General features: G+C 46.9%; 1 protein-coding gene across 1 annotated transcript in view; it reads left to right on the top strand.

Annotated features, from left to right (window-relative positions):
- The first annotated feature begins 1286 nt into the window (after positions 1 to 1286).
- Positions 1287 to 17500, top strand: part of LOC126520696 (uncharacterized) — an 82135-nt gene continuing 65921 nt past the window's right edge. The window contains exons 1-3 of the mRNA XM_055064268.2: positions 1287 to 1717; positions 3562 to 3813; positions 5295 to 5810. Of these exons, the coding sequence (XP_054920243.1) occupies positions 1323 to 1717; positions 3562 to 3813; positions 5295 to 5810 (1163 nt within the window). The 5' untranslated portion in view covers positions 1287 to 1322. The remainder of the gene's footprint in view (positions 1718 to 3561; positions 3814 to 5294; positions 5811 to 17500) is intronic.

The raw sequence follows: 17500 nt of genomic DNA, 5'->3' as shown, positions 1-17500 counted from the left end.
AATTTTATATTGCCGAAGCAAAAGCAACGCGAGGCCATTATCCGTGGAAATTTCGCTAGAGAGGGCGTATCGCTATTCTGTCGCTATTATTACTCGTATGTCATTAGACGAAAAAGGCCAGTAGACAGTTAAAAAACCGGCACCATAGAATTGCCCTGTCTTTTTATTGGTTTCATCAGAAACCAGCTATCTTGTTTGCGTGTTTCATTGATTGCTCATTTGGCTCATTATGTGTGCTCGTGCTCTACAAAACCGGGCTGATATTATGCAACAGAGATAGAATACGTTAATGCGAAACGTCTAGCTACGCAATTTATTCTACGAAACTTATAGGTGCGGCATTATTAATAGTAAAAAACACAGCACGTAATCCGTTTAGATTGATAGTACTGGCCCCAATATAATGCTGTTGCTTGCACGCGACGTGCAACGCCTTTAAAAGCTGTTGGTTGATAGAAAAACTTATCCCTTACAGAAACAAACGAGCGTTGGATGAAACGATGGAGTCGACCCGAAAAAAACGTGTGCCCTACTGAAGGAACAGCAAGAGCTTCCCTATGGAAATGGCTCCTTTGTAGAGGTCCTGTACTGATCCTATGGCGATAATGGTTTTATGGTGATGATGATTTTTATAAAGACGATGATTATTGCGATCTTTGCGCTGCCGTAACGACGCTAATGACTGTGAATATGGTAACGTAGAGAAGCCAGACGATACTTATAATGACGATTAAGCAGTGAGTATCACTGCTTCTTCCTTGCCTAGTTGGTTCGTCTTTGTTATGTTACAGTTGAGAGTGACGCTCTTTCCTGCCCTGTTCATTATGTTGCTTCGCGCCCTATTATACCGAAGCAGGCAACGTGAAGCCGCTCTCCCTAGACAACCAACTGCTTAAGGAAGGGTGCTTGTCTTGCAGTTTCCATGATGATGATGATGATGATGATGATGATGATGATGTGAATTGCAATGATGACGACGCTCTGTCGGGACGAGTGGTGATCGAACTTGTGGTGGAGTTGTTGTTGATGATGATTATTATTATTATTATTATTATTATTATTATTATTATTATTATTATTATTATTATTATGATGATGATGATGATGATGATGATGATGATGATGATGGTGGTGGTGGTGGTGGTGGTGGTGGTGGTGGTGGTGGTGGAAATTATGACGACTCTCTGTCGCGACTAGAGTGGCGATTGAAGTCGGGGTAGGGTCGACAATGATAACGCTCTGTCCCAACAAGCGCGTCTCTCGCCTCCTACCCTTCGCAGAGCGAATGCCGTGACTCGGTGACGCCGTCGCCCCGTCCGGCCATGATGGTGGACGGGCAGACGAGACGACGCACCCCCTCGGCCGAAGGACCACCGAGGGCTCCCGGCGTTGGTGGCGTGGGCTCCTCTTCGTGCTCCGACGGCGGCTCGGCCGACCACGACTTCGCGTCCGCCAAGGAGCCGAGCTCGCTCTCGGTGCCGCCCCCGGCGCAGCAGCCGCCCCCGGCGACACCGGGAGGAGGAGGAGGAGGCGGAGGAGGGCAGCCGTCCTCGCCGGCGCCCACGGACTCCGGCACGCCTCCGCCTCCGAGCGCCCACGCCTCAAGCGCCAGCCGCTCACGCTGGCTCAAGCTGCGCACCACGGTCCAGCTGTCTGGAGCCATCAGCCACATCCAGAAGAAGCCTCCGCTCAAGCGAGAGGATTCGTTCCTCAAAAGGTAGGGGGGCACGCGAACCGCCAGAAATCTACGATCTGGTTACGAGACCTCGCCTGAGAGTCAGTTACGGCGCTGCACTTGTCTCTTCACCCTTGCTAAAAATCACTCACACACACGCCGTTTTAGCGCCGAGCATTTTAAGTCGCTGTAGAAGGCTTAAGCGCGGGCGTTCTGTGTGAGGGACTACGGATTAATTTTGACCACCTGGGATTCTTTAAAGAGGTCCGGAAGCACTTTTTTATCGAAGTCAAGAAAATGCATTTCACCCGTTAAAATACATTATTCCAGAAATACTTTGCAACAAAATGTACTTCAATGCATTCCGCAGAAGTGCAGTTGTCGGCAATCAGCGATCACTTTTCGATCGAGGATGCAGTCTAAAAATGTGGGCCTATCCCGAAATTTGTGCAGCCTAAATTTCGAACACTTCCGGTGGGTATGAACGTATTCAGTGAACTTCCTTTATGCCAACTTGGGTATGTGCGACTGTTCATATGTTACTGGGTATGCGCTGTCATTCAATGAACCTTTTTGACGGCAACTTGAATAACACGGTATCACGATAACTGCTCCATACATTGCACTCCGCATCGTTTCGCAACATGTCGTAAATCATTAACCATTCGCTGCAGAACAATTATATGAGTCATAAGAACCATTCTCTGCCAAATTCTGAATGCTTAGCATTATGTAGATCTCAACTGGAGCTAAGTGGCCCTAATTATTTTTACTCTAATATAGATATGCCCAAATAAAACGAGCTTGGCCAGGCATGGTACTCAAGGTGCAAGGTGAAAAGCCACTGTTTTTGATCACCGAAAAGAAGATATTGCTTATTTATCACCATGCCTCATAACGTAGACTGTTTCTTCTTTCTTTCTTCTTTTTTTTGTCTGTTAGATTATTTGATGCTGCTGCAGCTCGGCATGTGTGCAACGCATACGCATTGTTAAACAATGTGCTCACCTTCTGTCCTTCAAAGGAAAGCTTCTTAATCCAACACAATTCCAATAAGTAGACAGCGTTGGTGTATGTGAACTTTTTTTATTCGCACGTTCAGTCATAGGCTTTTGTGCATTTTACTTTTTGTTTCACTTCAGCGATGCTATGCATAAGTTTGTCGTGCGAAGTAAGGGTATTGTACAGATAATCAACTAACAGGATGAAGAAAAAAGAGAGAATGGAAGTGTATAAAGGCAGAGAGGTTAACCAGAAGTAATTTCTATTGCTTACCCTGTACGAAGAAAGCGGTAAGGGACTAGAATGAGAAAGAGAGGGGAACAGACCTAAACTAAGCCGCGTACCCAATCATATAGTAGCAACGGTAGCAGACATCGCTATCGAAGTCTCTTCAGTAGGTCATGTGGGCCTCGGAAGCTCCTGTAAAGCAGATACAGCCTTATTTGGGAGTCTTATTTGGGAGCAAAGCAGATACAGCCATATCGGACCTAACATTTGTTTTGTGTGTGTGTGTGATCATAGAGGGCCATTGGACTAAGTCACACATCACTTGTCTCTAGGCGGTTTGGGTCAAGTGTCTCGTCACCGCTGCGTGTGTAAGCGCTGCACGCTTATTTTACCCGCCAGAGAGATATAGGGATATAAGGAAGGCTGTAATGTTAACCAATCAAGAGTCTGGTTGGCTATCCTACGCTGGGGGAAGGGAGTAGAAGAGGAGAGGTGAGATCGCCTCTAAGACGTAGAGCGCGGCCAATGTACGCGCGTAGCGGTGCGCGGGGCCACTTGGGAAGGCGTAAGAGATAAAGAGGAACAGCGGGTGGTTGGCGGTGTCGCCGCCGATTTCGCCGCGCGTGACCACCGAGCGGTGTCGTTTGGCGGCGCAGATTCTCGACGCGCCACATCAACGAGCCTCGCACGGGGGGCAGCGACTCGGCGACATCGCCGGCGGGCGAGTCGCGGCCGCGCTTCTTCTCCAAACCCAACTGCGAGCGCCTCCTGCTGGGCGTCATCAACCCGGACGAGAACGCGCTCTTCGTCTGGCTCTGGATCCTCACCTGGTGCGTGCTGTACAACGCCTGGGCGCTCATCCTGCGACAGACGTTCACCGAGCTGCAGACCTCTTCCGTGCATCTCTGGTACGTGCTCATGTGTCTAGCGCAGCCCCGTAAGGCCTTCTCATATCCGCCGTTGATGCGGAGAGAGAAGCGTAGAAACAGCTTTCTTTTCTTCTCAATTGCTGCTATCGTAGCACCTGCGCTTAGATGAAGCGAAAGCTAAACGAAGATACGCACCTTGCGCTGATTGGCAACCGTATGTGTTTGTTGTCTCTTGCCTTGAAAGCTAAACAGCATAAAAAGAAGAACAGTGGTGGTTTCACACGAATGGTGAAGGATAGATAGTGATAGCAAAACATTATACAACTACACCAAGTTCGTCATGTAATCGGTCATATAAAGTGAACTAAACTTTCGCTTACTGATTAAATTGACAAGCATGGTTCCATACTTTATCACCGTACCATGCACTCCTATTCTCTCGTCCCTTTCCCCCCCCCCCCCCCCCCCCCCCCCCGGCGTTGCCTACGCTTTATCACGGGACCTCAAACATTGGGCGCGCATCAAGCCATCATCCTTTTCGGCTCACGCTCGCACACTTTCCCTCGCTCCTACAGCATACGCTGCATGGAGTGTAATGGGACCTTATCTTACTTGGACTTTATACGGAACCTCACTGCGACGGAGGCACCAATGGCCAATATTCACCCGAACTTTATATATAATTCCTATTGCAATAAAAACAACAAAGAAAGGATTTTGCGGCTCAATAAATTGGAAGCAAGAAATGTCGTACGTTTGCTAGTCACTTCAATGCGTGTGTTTTTGCATGTTTTCGTCTAAGCATTAGTCCCACAATATATGAACTACGCTACACCAAAAGGCACGAATTGATATCTTGTTGCGGGTTTTGCCCGTCGCGTTCATCCGCTCTGGTTTCCTCCAAACCACCAAACGAATGCTCCTACATTTGCCTATGTGGCTTCGCCACATAAGGTATCCTAATGCGGAGAAGTGGATTTAACAAAATGTCCGTGTTAGGTTTTGGTGTTGAACAGGTAAGGAATACAACCATCTGAACGCTTTTCACGGGCGTAATGCCCAAGGAAGTCACCAGACAAGAATGGTTCGTCGTGTTGCCCGCTAGTAATGATACCGAACTTAAAGTCAGCTTATCACAAAAAGTTCTATCTAAAATAAAAAAGAACATTGTGGATTTGGCCTCAGCTTCGCGTAATCTTCCTTCAATTCCTACTTTCTAATATTGATCGATTGATTAATAATAATGTGAGTGAGTGAGTGAGTGAGTGAGTGAGTGAGTGAGTGAGTGAGTGAGTGAGTGAGTGAGTGAGTGAGTGAGTGAGTGAGTGAGTGAGTGAGTGAGTGAGTGAGTGAGTGAGTGAGTGAGTGAGTGAGTGAGTGAGTGAGTGAGTGAGTGCGTACGTATGGAGGCTGTGAAGTGTGGTGCACTCTGGTGGCAGTGCCCGTAGAACAAACCCGCAGCACTGAGCTCACTTGTAACACGCTTCGGCGCGCGCGCGTGGGCACACATGTTCCCGCAGGTTCGTGGCTGACAGCTTCGCCGACTTGGTGTACCTGCTGGACATAGTGGTGCAGTTCCGCACCGGCTACCTGGAGCAGGGGCTCATGGTGTGCGAGGCCCGCAAGCTGGCGGGCCACTACGTGCGCTCCAAGCCGTTCCTCATGGACCTGCTCGCGCTCACGCCGCTCGACCTGCTCCAGTTCCAGATTGGCATCGCGCCGCTGCTACGCTTCCCGCGCTTCATCAAGGTGTACCGCTGCTACCGCTTCTACTACATGGTCGAGTCGCGCACCATCTACCCGAACCTGTGGCGCGTCGTCAACCTCATACACATACTGCTGCTGCTGTCCCACTGGTTCGGCTGCTTCTACTACATGCTGTCCGAGTTCGAGAACTACGACGGCGACTGGACCTACCACAAGCCGGACTCGCCCGAGTGGAAGGCGCTGGGACGAAAGTACCTGGCCTCCCTCTACTGGTCCACGCTCACGCTCACCACTATCGGGGACCTGGTTACGCCCAGCTCCAATCTGCAGTGCGTATCGCGATCGTATTGCCTCTCGGTTCAGCACGCTCAGTACCCTAGCATCTTTGGCCGGCTGTGATTATGAAGTCACACTACATCTTGCGCCTTACGTGGCTATTCGGTATATCGTCAGCGGGTACTGATGTCTCCCTGTTTCTCGCAATCTGCATGAACTAGGACGGAACAGCGCCAACTAAGACGATCATGAGCGATCACGAACCACTTCCTAATTCAAGTATGTACCATCTAGCCCAAATGAATGTTGTCCTGAATCGCAATCAGCCCCCATCGCAATGCGTTCGCGGTAGCTGAAGGTTGAATTCATGGCCTTGTGCAGCTGAACGCAACAGCCAATATAGTCACGGGGTCGCCGCTGTGGTGTCAGCCATTTCCTACCCGAAAGCACTGGTGCATTCAGTACACATGCGCAATGTGTGCAGTACGGATATGGAAGACACTCAAATCTGAGCACCGCGTGCAGACAGCGTCGCGTCGTATCATGTCAACGCAGTGCACAATTCTCCTCTGCCTTCCGCGGTTCTTATTTGTTCACTTGAGTGATTATAGAAAAAAATTCTAATATCAATCACTGCGAGAAAGCTGAGACGCGGGAAAAGCCGCGGGTGCACGATAAAAGCTGTCAGCAGTGTGACGCAGGTGGTTAGAGCGACAGTCGGCCAGGCGCTATGTTCACGTGCCACTTCTGTTCAGTCTTGTGCCATTCAGCAATACAATGTGAACCACAATCGTTCGAAGTGCAGCTGATTGTATTAACACGTAAAGTAGAGTGCTGACATGCTGCACACTCCCAAAGATCTTTATTCAAAAATCGCGATTCTGGAGTATTTCAAATTGTTATCGGCAAGCTGTGTCGTTGCGCATACCGAGCTATACGAAGATTGACTAAATATACGAAAGCCGCTGCCCACGCAACCGTTAGCCTCAGTACTAGGACCAGTGGCTGCGTGGGGCCGTTTCCCGTAATGTAAACCACGCATTTGACACAACTATAATTAATTTTATTAATGTGCATTGATTTTTTTTTTCGAAGCGTACAGCTAGAAAAGCCGGTTTACTTCCAAACGTACCGTAAAGCGTATTCAATATAGAAAAAAGAACAATAGAGAAAGAGTAGATCCACCTCGCCGCCCACATGACAGTGCGTGCTTTATAATGCTTCACTTCCCACGAGAATCGCGCTTCTTTTAAGCTCTTCAAGCATGCGCAGTGAACGAGAAACAATATCGTCCAGTGTTCTTAAAAGAAAGTATGCTAAAGACAATGGATGGTCGGGTGTACCCTCTTTCTCCTCTGAAAAGCCGGGCTTTTGTCCTGGATTGGCAACGTACAGTTCCAATAACGCAAATCCCCATCTTCCAAGTACCTATCTGTTCACGTAGGATTAGAAATGGATTAGGCGCGTGTAGGAAGGACACGTTATCCTCTCGTAGAGCACCTGCTTTTTTGCTTGCTCTCAACGCCGTGTCCCCTGAGGAGCCGTCGATAAACTAATCAAAGGAAACGCCTTCCGACTCCCTTCAATGAAAATTAGGGCTTGCTGGTCGATAATGCTTGAATCGACGACACCCTGTCGTAGATTACCCGCATGCACCGTTAATTTGGTTCGGCTCCCTGATGTACACGAATACGCTTAAGCCTAAGGGGTTTTAGGGAACAAGCCCCTTTGATCGTGCTTGAAGAAGGGGAAGTAATTCTCTTAGTGACAGCATTGAGCGCGAAGGTTTACCACGCAAAGGCGGTAGCAAATGTAACTGCAAGAGCAAACAACGGGAAAATAGAATGGGACGACAAAACATGTGAAGCGAAGCATTGTGAACTTGTCCGGCTTCAGGTCCTCTTTTAATTAGGAGTGTGTGTCAACATTTACTTATTTTACTCCGTTATGGTGCTATCAGCTTCAGTCTGTGAATCACATTTGGCACCCTGAGTTAGAACTTATTTAGGCTCCTGCGCAGAATCCCTATTTTATTGGTTTCTCTCAGCCTTCCCAAACGAGCCCGGACCATTCCCTTGCAAGTAATGCAGAACGTTCGCAAGATCCTCGCACTGAAGGAAGACTTTTTCAGTAGGAAAAGCGGCAAATGTTTCCAAAGCGACACATTTCCTCTTCTGTTCTTTCCTCAAGTTCCCGCTGGTTTCGTCTGATTTGTTTCACTCCGAAAGCACTCTATCATGGCTAAGGCAACGCGCTAAGTTAATGAATTCGCGTGAGGAGTGCTGCTTCAAGGCAGATCGAAAGCAAAGTACCTTCAAAGACGCAACCATATGAACAAAAAAAAAAAAAATAAGTGATAGTGGCACTTAACTCGTCTCCGTGGTCGGACGTCCGTGGAAGTCTCAAGGTTACAGTCGCGATTTGTGTCTTTCGGTCATATTTCACGACACGCGTCATAAACTGCAACGGGTCACCGCAAATAATTTTGTAACATGAAAATACAAAAGTGCACGAACGCACCAACGTAAAACAAAGGTCGCCAGTGTTCTTTCTTTTTTCAAAGCGATTCTTTCTTAGTGAAATTTGCCGAGCTGTGCTGATCGTGTTGGCTGCTACTGTTGCAGTCTCGCCGAATCACTCCAAAAAGGACATCCTACATATAAGGATTCGCCGTATACGTACAGTCATCTGTACTGCCCTGCAAGTGTGCCGGGAGCGGGCTGTGTTTGCTGCGGAATTACGCAATGAAACAACAATAGCAGCCTAAGTACCCTCCCTGCAGCAAATGTAGGCCTTCAGTCACGTCATTCCTTTAATTAAGTGAATATCTCTTCGGCTCTATCTCTCGTTTTCGTGGTCAGAGGAGTAATGTAGCCTCATTCGCACCCATACTTCTTTTGCCGTAAATGCCAACTAGCTCTGACAGCCTGACGCTCTGAGGGCCTGGCGCCTGAGGGATCTGCGAAGATGGCGACCGCCCAGCTGAGCGCCGAGCGTGTTCTCCACCGCGTGCAGGGAGAACTTCATGCTCGTCGCTACCAACTTGAAAATCGTGCTGCAGTTCAGCTCTTATAAATCTGTTACAGGCTGCGTTTTAACGAACAGAACCAAGCCAAACAAAACTTGACTATACCGGTACTCGGGCTTGCAATGAGGATGGCTCTGCATGGTTGTCGTTCACCAAGAGCGTAACCGGATGATGGCACATACACAGTGAAGCCGAGGAAAGCATATGGGAATATGTTTGTAGTTCTAATTTAAATGACGGAAGGATAAATTAAGGAGAAATGAAAGTGGACGAAAGAAAAAATAAACAACTTGCCGCCGGTGGAAGCCGAACCCACGACCTTCGAATTACGAGCCTTCGAACCGACGAATTATGAGTGAGATGCACTACCAATTGGGCTATGGTGGCGGCTGTTCAAACGTCCACATTATTGGGCATTTTATGCGTGTTCGTAACCGTGGGAATGTCAGCCAGCGCCACTCAAGCCATCGCGGCGGATGTGAAACACCCTTTCCACCGATGGCGCCACATGGTGCATGAACTTTATGAAGCAGGCCAGCTGACCAATAAACCCTCGTATGCTACCTGAAGGCATCAAGCCCGCCGGATTCAAGACCCTCGCGATGAAATTAACGACAAAGGGGAAAAGCCTAAGGTCAGGTTTCTTTCTTTATTTTCGGTTAACAAAAATCGATAGCTCTTCAGGTAGCATACGAGGGTTTATTTGTCAGCTGGCCTGCTCATAAATTTCGCCTACTACGTGGCGCGTAGCACGCGAACATGAAAGAGAGAGTGAGAGAGACGTTCTCACATTACCGAGAAGCCGAAGAGACAGAGAAAAAACGAGGAGAGGAAACTTAGGGAGATCAACTATATGAGTGTCCAGTTTGCTACCCTACACAAGAGGTATGAAAAAAAAAGGGAGAGGAAATGAAAAAGCGATATAGAGTGAGCAGATACGAACATGATTGAAGGCCTGGCACACTACTCCAGGGGTCGGGTGAAAACATTTTTCTCTCATCATTCAAATGGGAGAAGAAAGTAACAGCGGCCCCTTGCAGAGTAGTAGACAAAGATTCCAGCGGCTGATTTTTTTCCTTGAATCATGCGAATGCGACAAAACAAATTGCATGTTGAACAGTAAGAGCCGCATTGATATAAATAACGCGTTCAGATGTTAGATTCTTGAGTTCCTATGTAAGATTTCAGCCAAGAGTGTCCCTAGTGATATCACTGTTTTAATTTGGCATCTTGTTCGAACTAGTACAAATCGTTGGGGTGAAACTGTGTAAACGCCCGAACGGACTCGCTTGCTCCGTATTGAACAAGGAAATGAAAGCGAGATAGCGGCTGTTCGAGCACGGCGGAGAGTGCGTTATTTCGCACTTTAGCCGCGAGGGCTGAAATAGGTTCGAAAACTGTCCCTGCATGTATGCAAGTGGCGCAGTTCAGTGAAGGCTCCGACACAATCAGTCCTCTGCGCATAGATCCTGAGCTTAAAATGGCGTATTCCCTGCGAACACATCGTGGAACATTGGAAACTGTTTCACCTATCTAAGGCTCATTGTTGCAGATACACGCACCACTTCATCTTACAAAAAATATGATCGTGTGGAATAGTCGTGTGATTTTATGTTTCATGGGTAGGTTTCTCTCTCTTTTCCTAGCAGAGACTGCGCCAACGTGTCATGCTTAATACAACCGAGAACCCACTGCTTTCTTTCGGACGGTCGCTGATTGTCTCCAAATTTGAAAGGTTTTTATATGCGCCGATGTCGTCTCAGCCCTGACCCCAAAAATATGCAGCGATTGCGTGAGACTTGCATTACACCCTTCTTTGTTTGCTTTTCGCTTCCGTAAGTAGGTATCTGCCTGAATGCGACTATCCCCGTGTTCGATTTCCCTTTTTTACCGCCGTTCGAAACACCTCACTTGCGATTGTTTTATTCGCAGTGCATGCTGTGCGCACGTAATTGTTTCAGTTACACTCTTTGCCAGCCGGTGAAATGTAATAGCCGGACAGAGCTACTTCCACTCAGTGACCATTTGATCCACCGTCAAGAGGAAGGTTTAGGCCATCGCCAGCATTAGTCGGGAAAATTTAAACAGCAGCAGAGAAATGCAAAGCAAGGAGAGGAAAGGAAGGGAGGTCAATCAGACGAGCGCCTGGTTTGCTACCTTACACTAGGAGTAAAAGAAAGGGGAAATAGAAAGTGGAAAGAAGGGAGAGAGTGTAGCACTGAGTGTAGGTTGGAGGATGCACGGGGACACTTTAAACAGCAGAAATGCTCTCATTAGGAAGTAGTTTTGGATATTCTAGTGCTCGCAAAACTTGGCATCAGCCGCGGCTGTGGGAGCAAGAGTAGTGCTGCCGTATTTGCCGGAAAAATAGGTACAAGCGCGATCCCGGCCTGGTGCTCGGCCATTATGGGAACGCAACGCTTGGAAACGAGGGTTTGTTCCCTACACGAGAGCGCCCCTATCTAATAGGTGCATCGGGACGCCGCATGAAAATCGCCGCTCCGCCACTGTAAAATAAGTTACACCCACAAATGTTAACGAAGGCGTGAATCAAGTCCCACCCTTACACCTTTCTTTTTTGTGTAAAGGTGTGAGTTATATACATATTTACACCCTTATTCACTTTTAATGGTGTCAAATATTTTACAATGTGGGAGCGGCCCAGAACTCCATTTCTTTTAAGGTTTTACTGTGCGCACAGAGTTCGGCTGGATTTGCATGCCACAGGCTACTTTCCCAGGACAAGTAATTTTTAATTAAAGCCGACTGTCGTGCCGGGGCACGCCTGTGCGATTTTGAATAGCTGGCGAGTGATCCGTAGCAGCATGGTTTTTAACCTGCGAGTTTAACCGGCGGACACTCAACCACGAGACAGTTGTTAACAGACTTGGTCCTTATAGAACAAAGCGGTAATTTTTTTCACAAATATTGAACGAAATTGGTTTTGTTTGTCTCTTCATTATCTTTCATTAGCATTTGTGAACATCTTCGCCACTTACATGAGTGTAGTCAGTCAGATGTCGTACGCGCAAGCCATTTAATCTTATTAAAACTTCTTTCTGGGCGAGTTAGTGCATACTTGCTTTGAATATTGTAACAGCGCTAACACATGCATCCACGAAGTAAGAAGGGCGAGACACAAGCGCTGTACAGAAGGCGTAGCGTCTTGCCCGGCATGTAGCGTTCACGATGTGGGTCAGTAAAAGGTCAGCGCTTGTGTTTCGTCCTCGTTACTTTGTGGATGCATCTGTTAGCGCTGTTACAATATTCAAATAATTTAGTCTTAATTTCGGGACAAGGTGCAACCGCTCACCGGGTCAGTCCTGCCACTCTGAGCATCACTAAAGAGAGAGAGAGAGAGAGAGCAAATTCACAAGGGAAAGGCAAGGAGGTTAACCAGGCTGACCCCGGTATGTTGCCCTGCACCGGCGAAAGGGGCTTCAAAAATGCGATGAAAGAGAGTTCACTCTCTGCACTGGTGTGCAACACACAATCAAGCGTTCATCGCTGAGTCAATCACGGGTGGTCATACATGATGAGCTGGAGCTATATTCACATACAGGTAGGGTGGATACTTGGATGTGTCACGTAGTGCCTGGTGTCTGGTCACTTCTGATACGTTTTATGTAGCATCGTTTCCCGTACTTGCATATATCACCTGCTACAACCGCGTCGAGCTTTGGTCTGTTTCATGCTTCCTATACATGCACGTTAGAATTTGAGTCGAAGTTACGCCTACGTAGAAGTAAAATATGCCAAATTACGTTAAAAGCGATATTGCAGCCTAACTGTCAGAAAATCGCGGAAAATTATTGTTACTAAGTTTACCACACTCTCGCTGTTTATTTCACAAACAAACTACAGTATGTGGTTTAATAGACACCTTAAATAAAACGCAATAGAACATGTAGAGTGTAGTCAATATAGCTTTATTTAATACTCGGTTGTGATATTTACCTTAAGTGGAAGCTTTAGCTCGGGCACAACTCCGACGCGGCTTATTGAAATACATGTAAAAGGCAAAAACGTTTTTTCTGAGATAACCCCTGGACCGAACTTAATGAAATTTGTTGCATTTGAGAGAGAAAGTTAAACTCTGGTGACTGCTGGAAGCGAAATTTCTATTTAAGGTCTGAATATTATTCAAACATTTTCAAAAATTCGAAAGCTTGAAAAAAATAGAAGCACGAAGTGTGCAACTTAATAACTCTGCATCAAGAACAGATATCGCGGTTATGTAAACGGCATCCACTAGATCAAAGAAAGTGGTATTCGGTATTGTTACGTTGTTTGCTAGGATTCTGCAAAAGCTGTTTTTCTATACTACTGATTTGTTTAGGTTCATGTGTAACATGTAAATTTTGTCTGTTTTAGATGTACTATTAGATGTAATTCACAGAATTGTGGTATCGCATTTATTTGCTGAGTTACAGAGTCGTACACTTGATAGCACTGTTTTCTGAAAAGTATCAATTTTTGTCAATTTTTCATTAAAAAATGGACAAGCTAAATCGAAAATTCGATACCATCAGTCCCTAGATGTTAAGTTTTTCTTTTAAATGCAACAAACTTCGTCAAGCTTGGTGCTCTGGTTGCCGAGTAAAACGAATTCTCCTTTTACATGTATTTAGATAGGAGCACCCGAGCTGAAGCTTCCTCTTAAACTCAGGTAGAAATTTATTATGAAAGCTCAACAAAAATACTCAAATACTGTTAAATTAGAACGTATTTCATTTTATGTAGCAAATTCAATTATATCGAATTGAAAGACAACATGTACTAGTGTAAGGAATGCTCTGATAAGTCCTCGCAGGTTACTCGAATATCTGTCGCTGGCCTTTTTCTCAACGGCTCCACGAGCTGTAATGGGACGCGCGTTTCATAATCAGTTTATAGCCCAATGAACCATTCGCGATGGCTTCTGTCTCTTTTGATGCAGCAATCGACTCGTTTCCTGTAATCGTCGTCGAAGAATGAGCAAGGAACTGGCTGCGTCTGACTTCTCTCTCTCTCTCTCCTTCATACGCCTTTACATAAGGAATTCTCCTCGCTCTGTGCTCGTCGGTTAGACAACCTGACGCATTCTCACTGCCAAGCATTCCGACGATTATATTATGCGACCAGTTCACATTTCACTGGAATTTGTTTACATGTAGTCACTGCATGGCTAAAAGTGAAAGGATGAGTGCGCAGCAGCGCGTCGTCACATAACCGTGTTATGCAACTAAGCCAACACCCTAAATCGCACATTCTCGCCGTCGATCACCGGCTCAGTGCCAAATGACAGACGACACGGAAATCGGCAGACGAGCCAAGGGTCGAAACGTCGAGATGCTTTTAGGGGAGTATAGGATCACCGCGAAAGAGAAATAAGATCGAGAGAAAGATATAAGCACGCAAGGAAAGTCAGGGCGTGTAAATTCACGCAATATTTCACCAGGACACCGGGCTACTACTGCACCCTCCCTCTTCGCCGCACTGTCGCCCCCATCGTCTGGCCATGGGTTACGCGTACGCATCGCATTTTCCCATCTCGCCTCCAGAAAATCTCACCCCGCGTGTCCCCCGGCATCTCCACATTTCTCATTTTCGAGCGTCCTGGTAAGACTACGTGCGCTAGCGCAATGGGCCGGGCCCCGATTTCGCTTCCAACAGCTGCGACTGACTGCTGGCTTGCGAAGGCGCTACAACGAGGCTGCGCCCCTCCGCGAGAGATGTCCCAACGACAGGACCCGGTCGCATAACCAGGCCGCCGTCAGCTTCGATAGGCCGCTATACGCGACACGTGCGCCGTCTCTCCTGCACGTGGATGACAGTGCACTTATGAAAGTAAATTCAGGTAGTCTCTGGAATGCGTGTACATTTATCGCGGATTGGTTGCGCCCTCATATACTTGTCATTTTGTCTACGTAATTTTTAAATGTGTTCTAGGGATAAAGTCCCAAGCAGATCTATTTCCTTTTCTATTTCGCGGTCCATGTATTTTCGTATGGGTGGTGTTAAGAGAGACTATAATGGTTAGATGACAAGAAAATTGAGACCGTAAGAGCTTGCGATTGCAGTCTACAGTCTATAAACTTCACAGCGAACGTCTATGCCCTTGAAAGTGACTGTATAAATAAATTTCTTGTGTAGTTGCCACGACATGTTTTGCGGGTCGTCGAACTCTTAGATAATGGAGAAATCGCTTTAACCCTATTATAAAGAAAAGCTATCTGCGGAATCGCCCGCTTGCTGTCGATGCATAGTCTATAGAACTATATGGACTCATAGGAATTCATTTTCTTATGCACTTAGCCGAAGCAGTATGCACTAATAAATTAGCTTAGAAAATTTCGGTTAATAGTATTTGAACCTGAAATATCCACGTGGGCTGACCTTCTTTAGGTTATTCAAAAAATTCTCCATGGAGGAGATCGCTTTCCATCACCCAGTGTCGCACTTCGTTTTCTATAACCGAGCCCACACTCTTAATCAAATAACCGAGGACCAACGGCCTTGGAAGTGCTCGTAGTTTGCTAAGGTTTGCAGAGCTCTAGCATAGCGGCCTGATCAAACTCACCATCTCTGCGTGCATCTTTCTTTTTTAATGCGAAAGCATTATATGTCCTATTACGCGAAAATCCGACTTTGTGGTCGGCGGCGTGACCGATTGATGGCACCAAAAATGGCCGACGACGCAAGGAGTAAAAGAACACGCCAAAAATACTCGTATTGCCGTCAAATTTCTCAGGGAGGTTCCTGTAAACAAGGCGAATTAATGGCTTTGAAAAAAAAATGGTTTTACTTTCCGGGCGTGGTGGGAATCAAACCAGGGCCTCCGGGATGCGAGGCGAGCACGCTTACTGACTAAAGGCGTGCCTAGTGCGTGCGTCGATGCACACGTCAGGCCGCAGTCATCTGGCTGACTAAAGGTGTATCCTATAGTGGATGCGTCCTAGGGCACGTGACGGCGCAGCCATTTGGGGGGAGGGGGAGGGGCGGAAGCGACGCCACGTCATGAGTGTACAAAATGAGCGCGCTGCCTCTCACGCGTCCTACCATTGCCTACGTAACATTAGACATAGACGATAGCATAGCTTGAAATTAAATTCATCGTTCCGCAGCAATATGGTCCGGCTGTTTTCGGTCTGTGGCCAACGCACACGCAAACACACATTCCGAATCAGCACTTTAATGCACGTCGAAAACATCAGTCGGAAACATTTCGCGAAAGCGACTATAATGCTTTAGCATTCCCACACGTAAGAAGCAATCTTAAGTGTCTCTGCCGATCTTTCTTTTTTTCATTCCTATGCGTATGCTTCGATATTGCGCATCTGCGTGTGCTTTTTCTCTGACAGTAATGTTGCTTCATCTCAGCTTCCATATTCGGTCTCACTAGAGGAGAGAGATAAAGAAGAAAGGCAGGGAGGTTAACCAGATATCAGTCTCCGGTTTGCTATACCTACACTGGGGACGGAGGATAGAGGTTAGAAAGAGGGCAGAGAGGAAAACGAAAAAAAAAAATACGCGCGCTTACAGAGGCACACACACGCACAAGAGGTGTTCCAGTTAAAGACCTGTCTCGCTAATTACATACAGTGCAACCTATTCTAGGGTTCGCGTCGGCGTACGAGAAAAGAGAACAGGGTTGCTCCTTTGGCCGCCATCATCACCCTTCCGCACGATGCCGGCGAATCAACAGAATCTTCGCGGAAAGTTTACTAGCGCTCAAAGTGCGAGCTCTCCTCCCGTCTGTGGTTAACAAGCTGCCGGGTTCTTCTTCATTGACTGACTGTCACGAGCCATGGCCTTCGGCGCATTGCACAAAATCAGTGAGGTGGAGTATACATTCGGGGGAACCGATTCCAGCTCATCATGTAGCAGCACCAACTCACACTGCTAATGCTGTCGCATTATATCTGCTTGCCGAAAGCCGGCTAAACTTTTCACGTGCTTCTCAGCTTGTGCATTGAATACCAGGAAGCGTGTTCGTGTAAGTTCATTAAACTGTTCACGCAGCTAGCCTTTATCCCGACACGGCAAGTACATCCACGTAGACTGAATCAGCTCTAAATGCAGTTAGAAATGGTCTAACAGTACTAGATTCCATTGCTTCCCTGTGGATTTCCTTTCTTCTTTGTAAACATAACGAATGAACACTGTAGGTGGCTGAAACTGAAATTAAGAGGAACAAGTGGAGTTAGACAGATCACGTGAAGGCGTCGAGCAGCAAACTGGTGGTTCATCAAAGGTAACAACATTGGGCACGAAAGAAACAAATGCAATGGCGAAAAGGTTTAGTTGGAGTAGCGCACTGAAGGTATTCGATTGGTCCTGGTGACGCAGGACAAGGGCGGTTGGAGACGGGAGAGGGCTTTCTGGGAGAGGAGATGGCAGAGGAATTGTCAATTTTTTATCGATAAATACAGACTACGCCGTAATCTGATAAAGCCGTAAACTGAACTTAGAGAGTTTTGATAAGATTTATTACACCACAATGACCCGAATACAAGAAAGTACTTTGACGCGCGTGAGGTGACACTGACGTAGCAGCAATGGAGTTTTGGAGCGAGATTTGAAAATAAATTAAACGCGTCCCTGATTTTTTATTTCCTTCTAGTAATGAGCTTCTCGCCCCGAATTGAACGACAGTATAGCTTTTGAAGAATAATTTATCTGTATAAACTGATTTAGTGTTCTACTTTAATGGGGGCTTCTTTAGGACAGATT

This window comes from Dermacentor andersoni, chromosome 3, assembly GCF_023375885.2.
Source record: "Dermacentor andersoni chromosome 3, qqDerAnde1_hic_scaffold, whole genome shotgun sequence".
Taxonomy (NCBI): domain Eukaryota; kingdom Metazoa; phylum Arthropoda; class Arachnida; order Ixodida; family Ixodidae; genus Dermacentor; species Dermacentor andersoni.
This window is presented reverse-complemented; position numbering and strand designations above follow the sequence as displayed.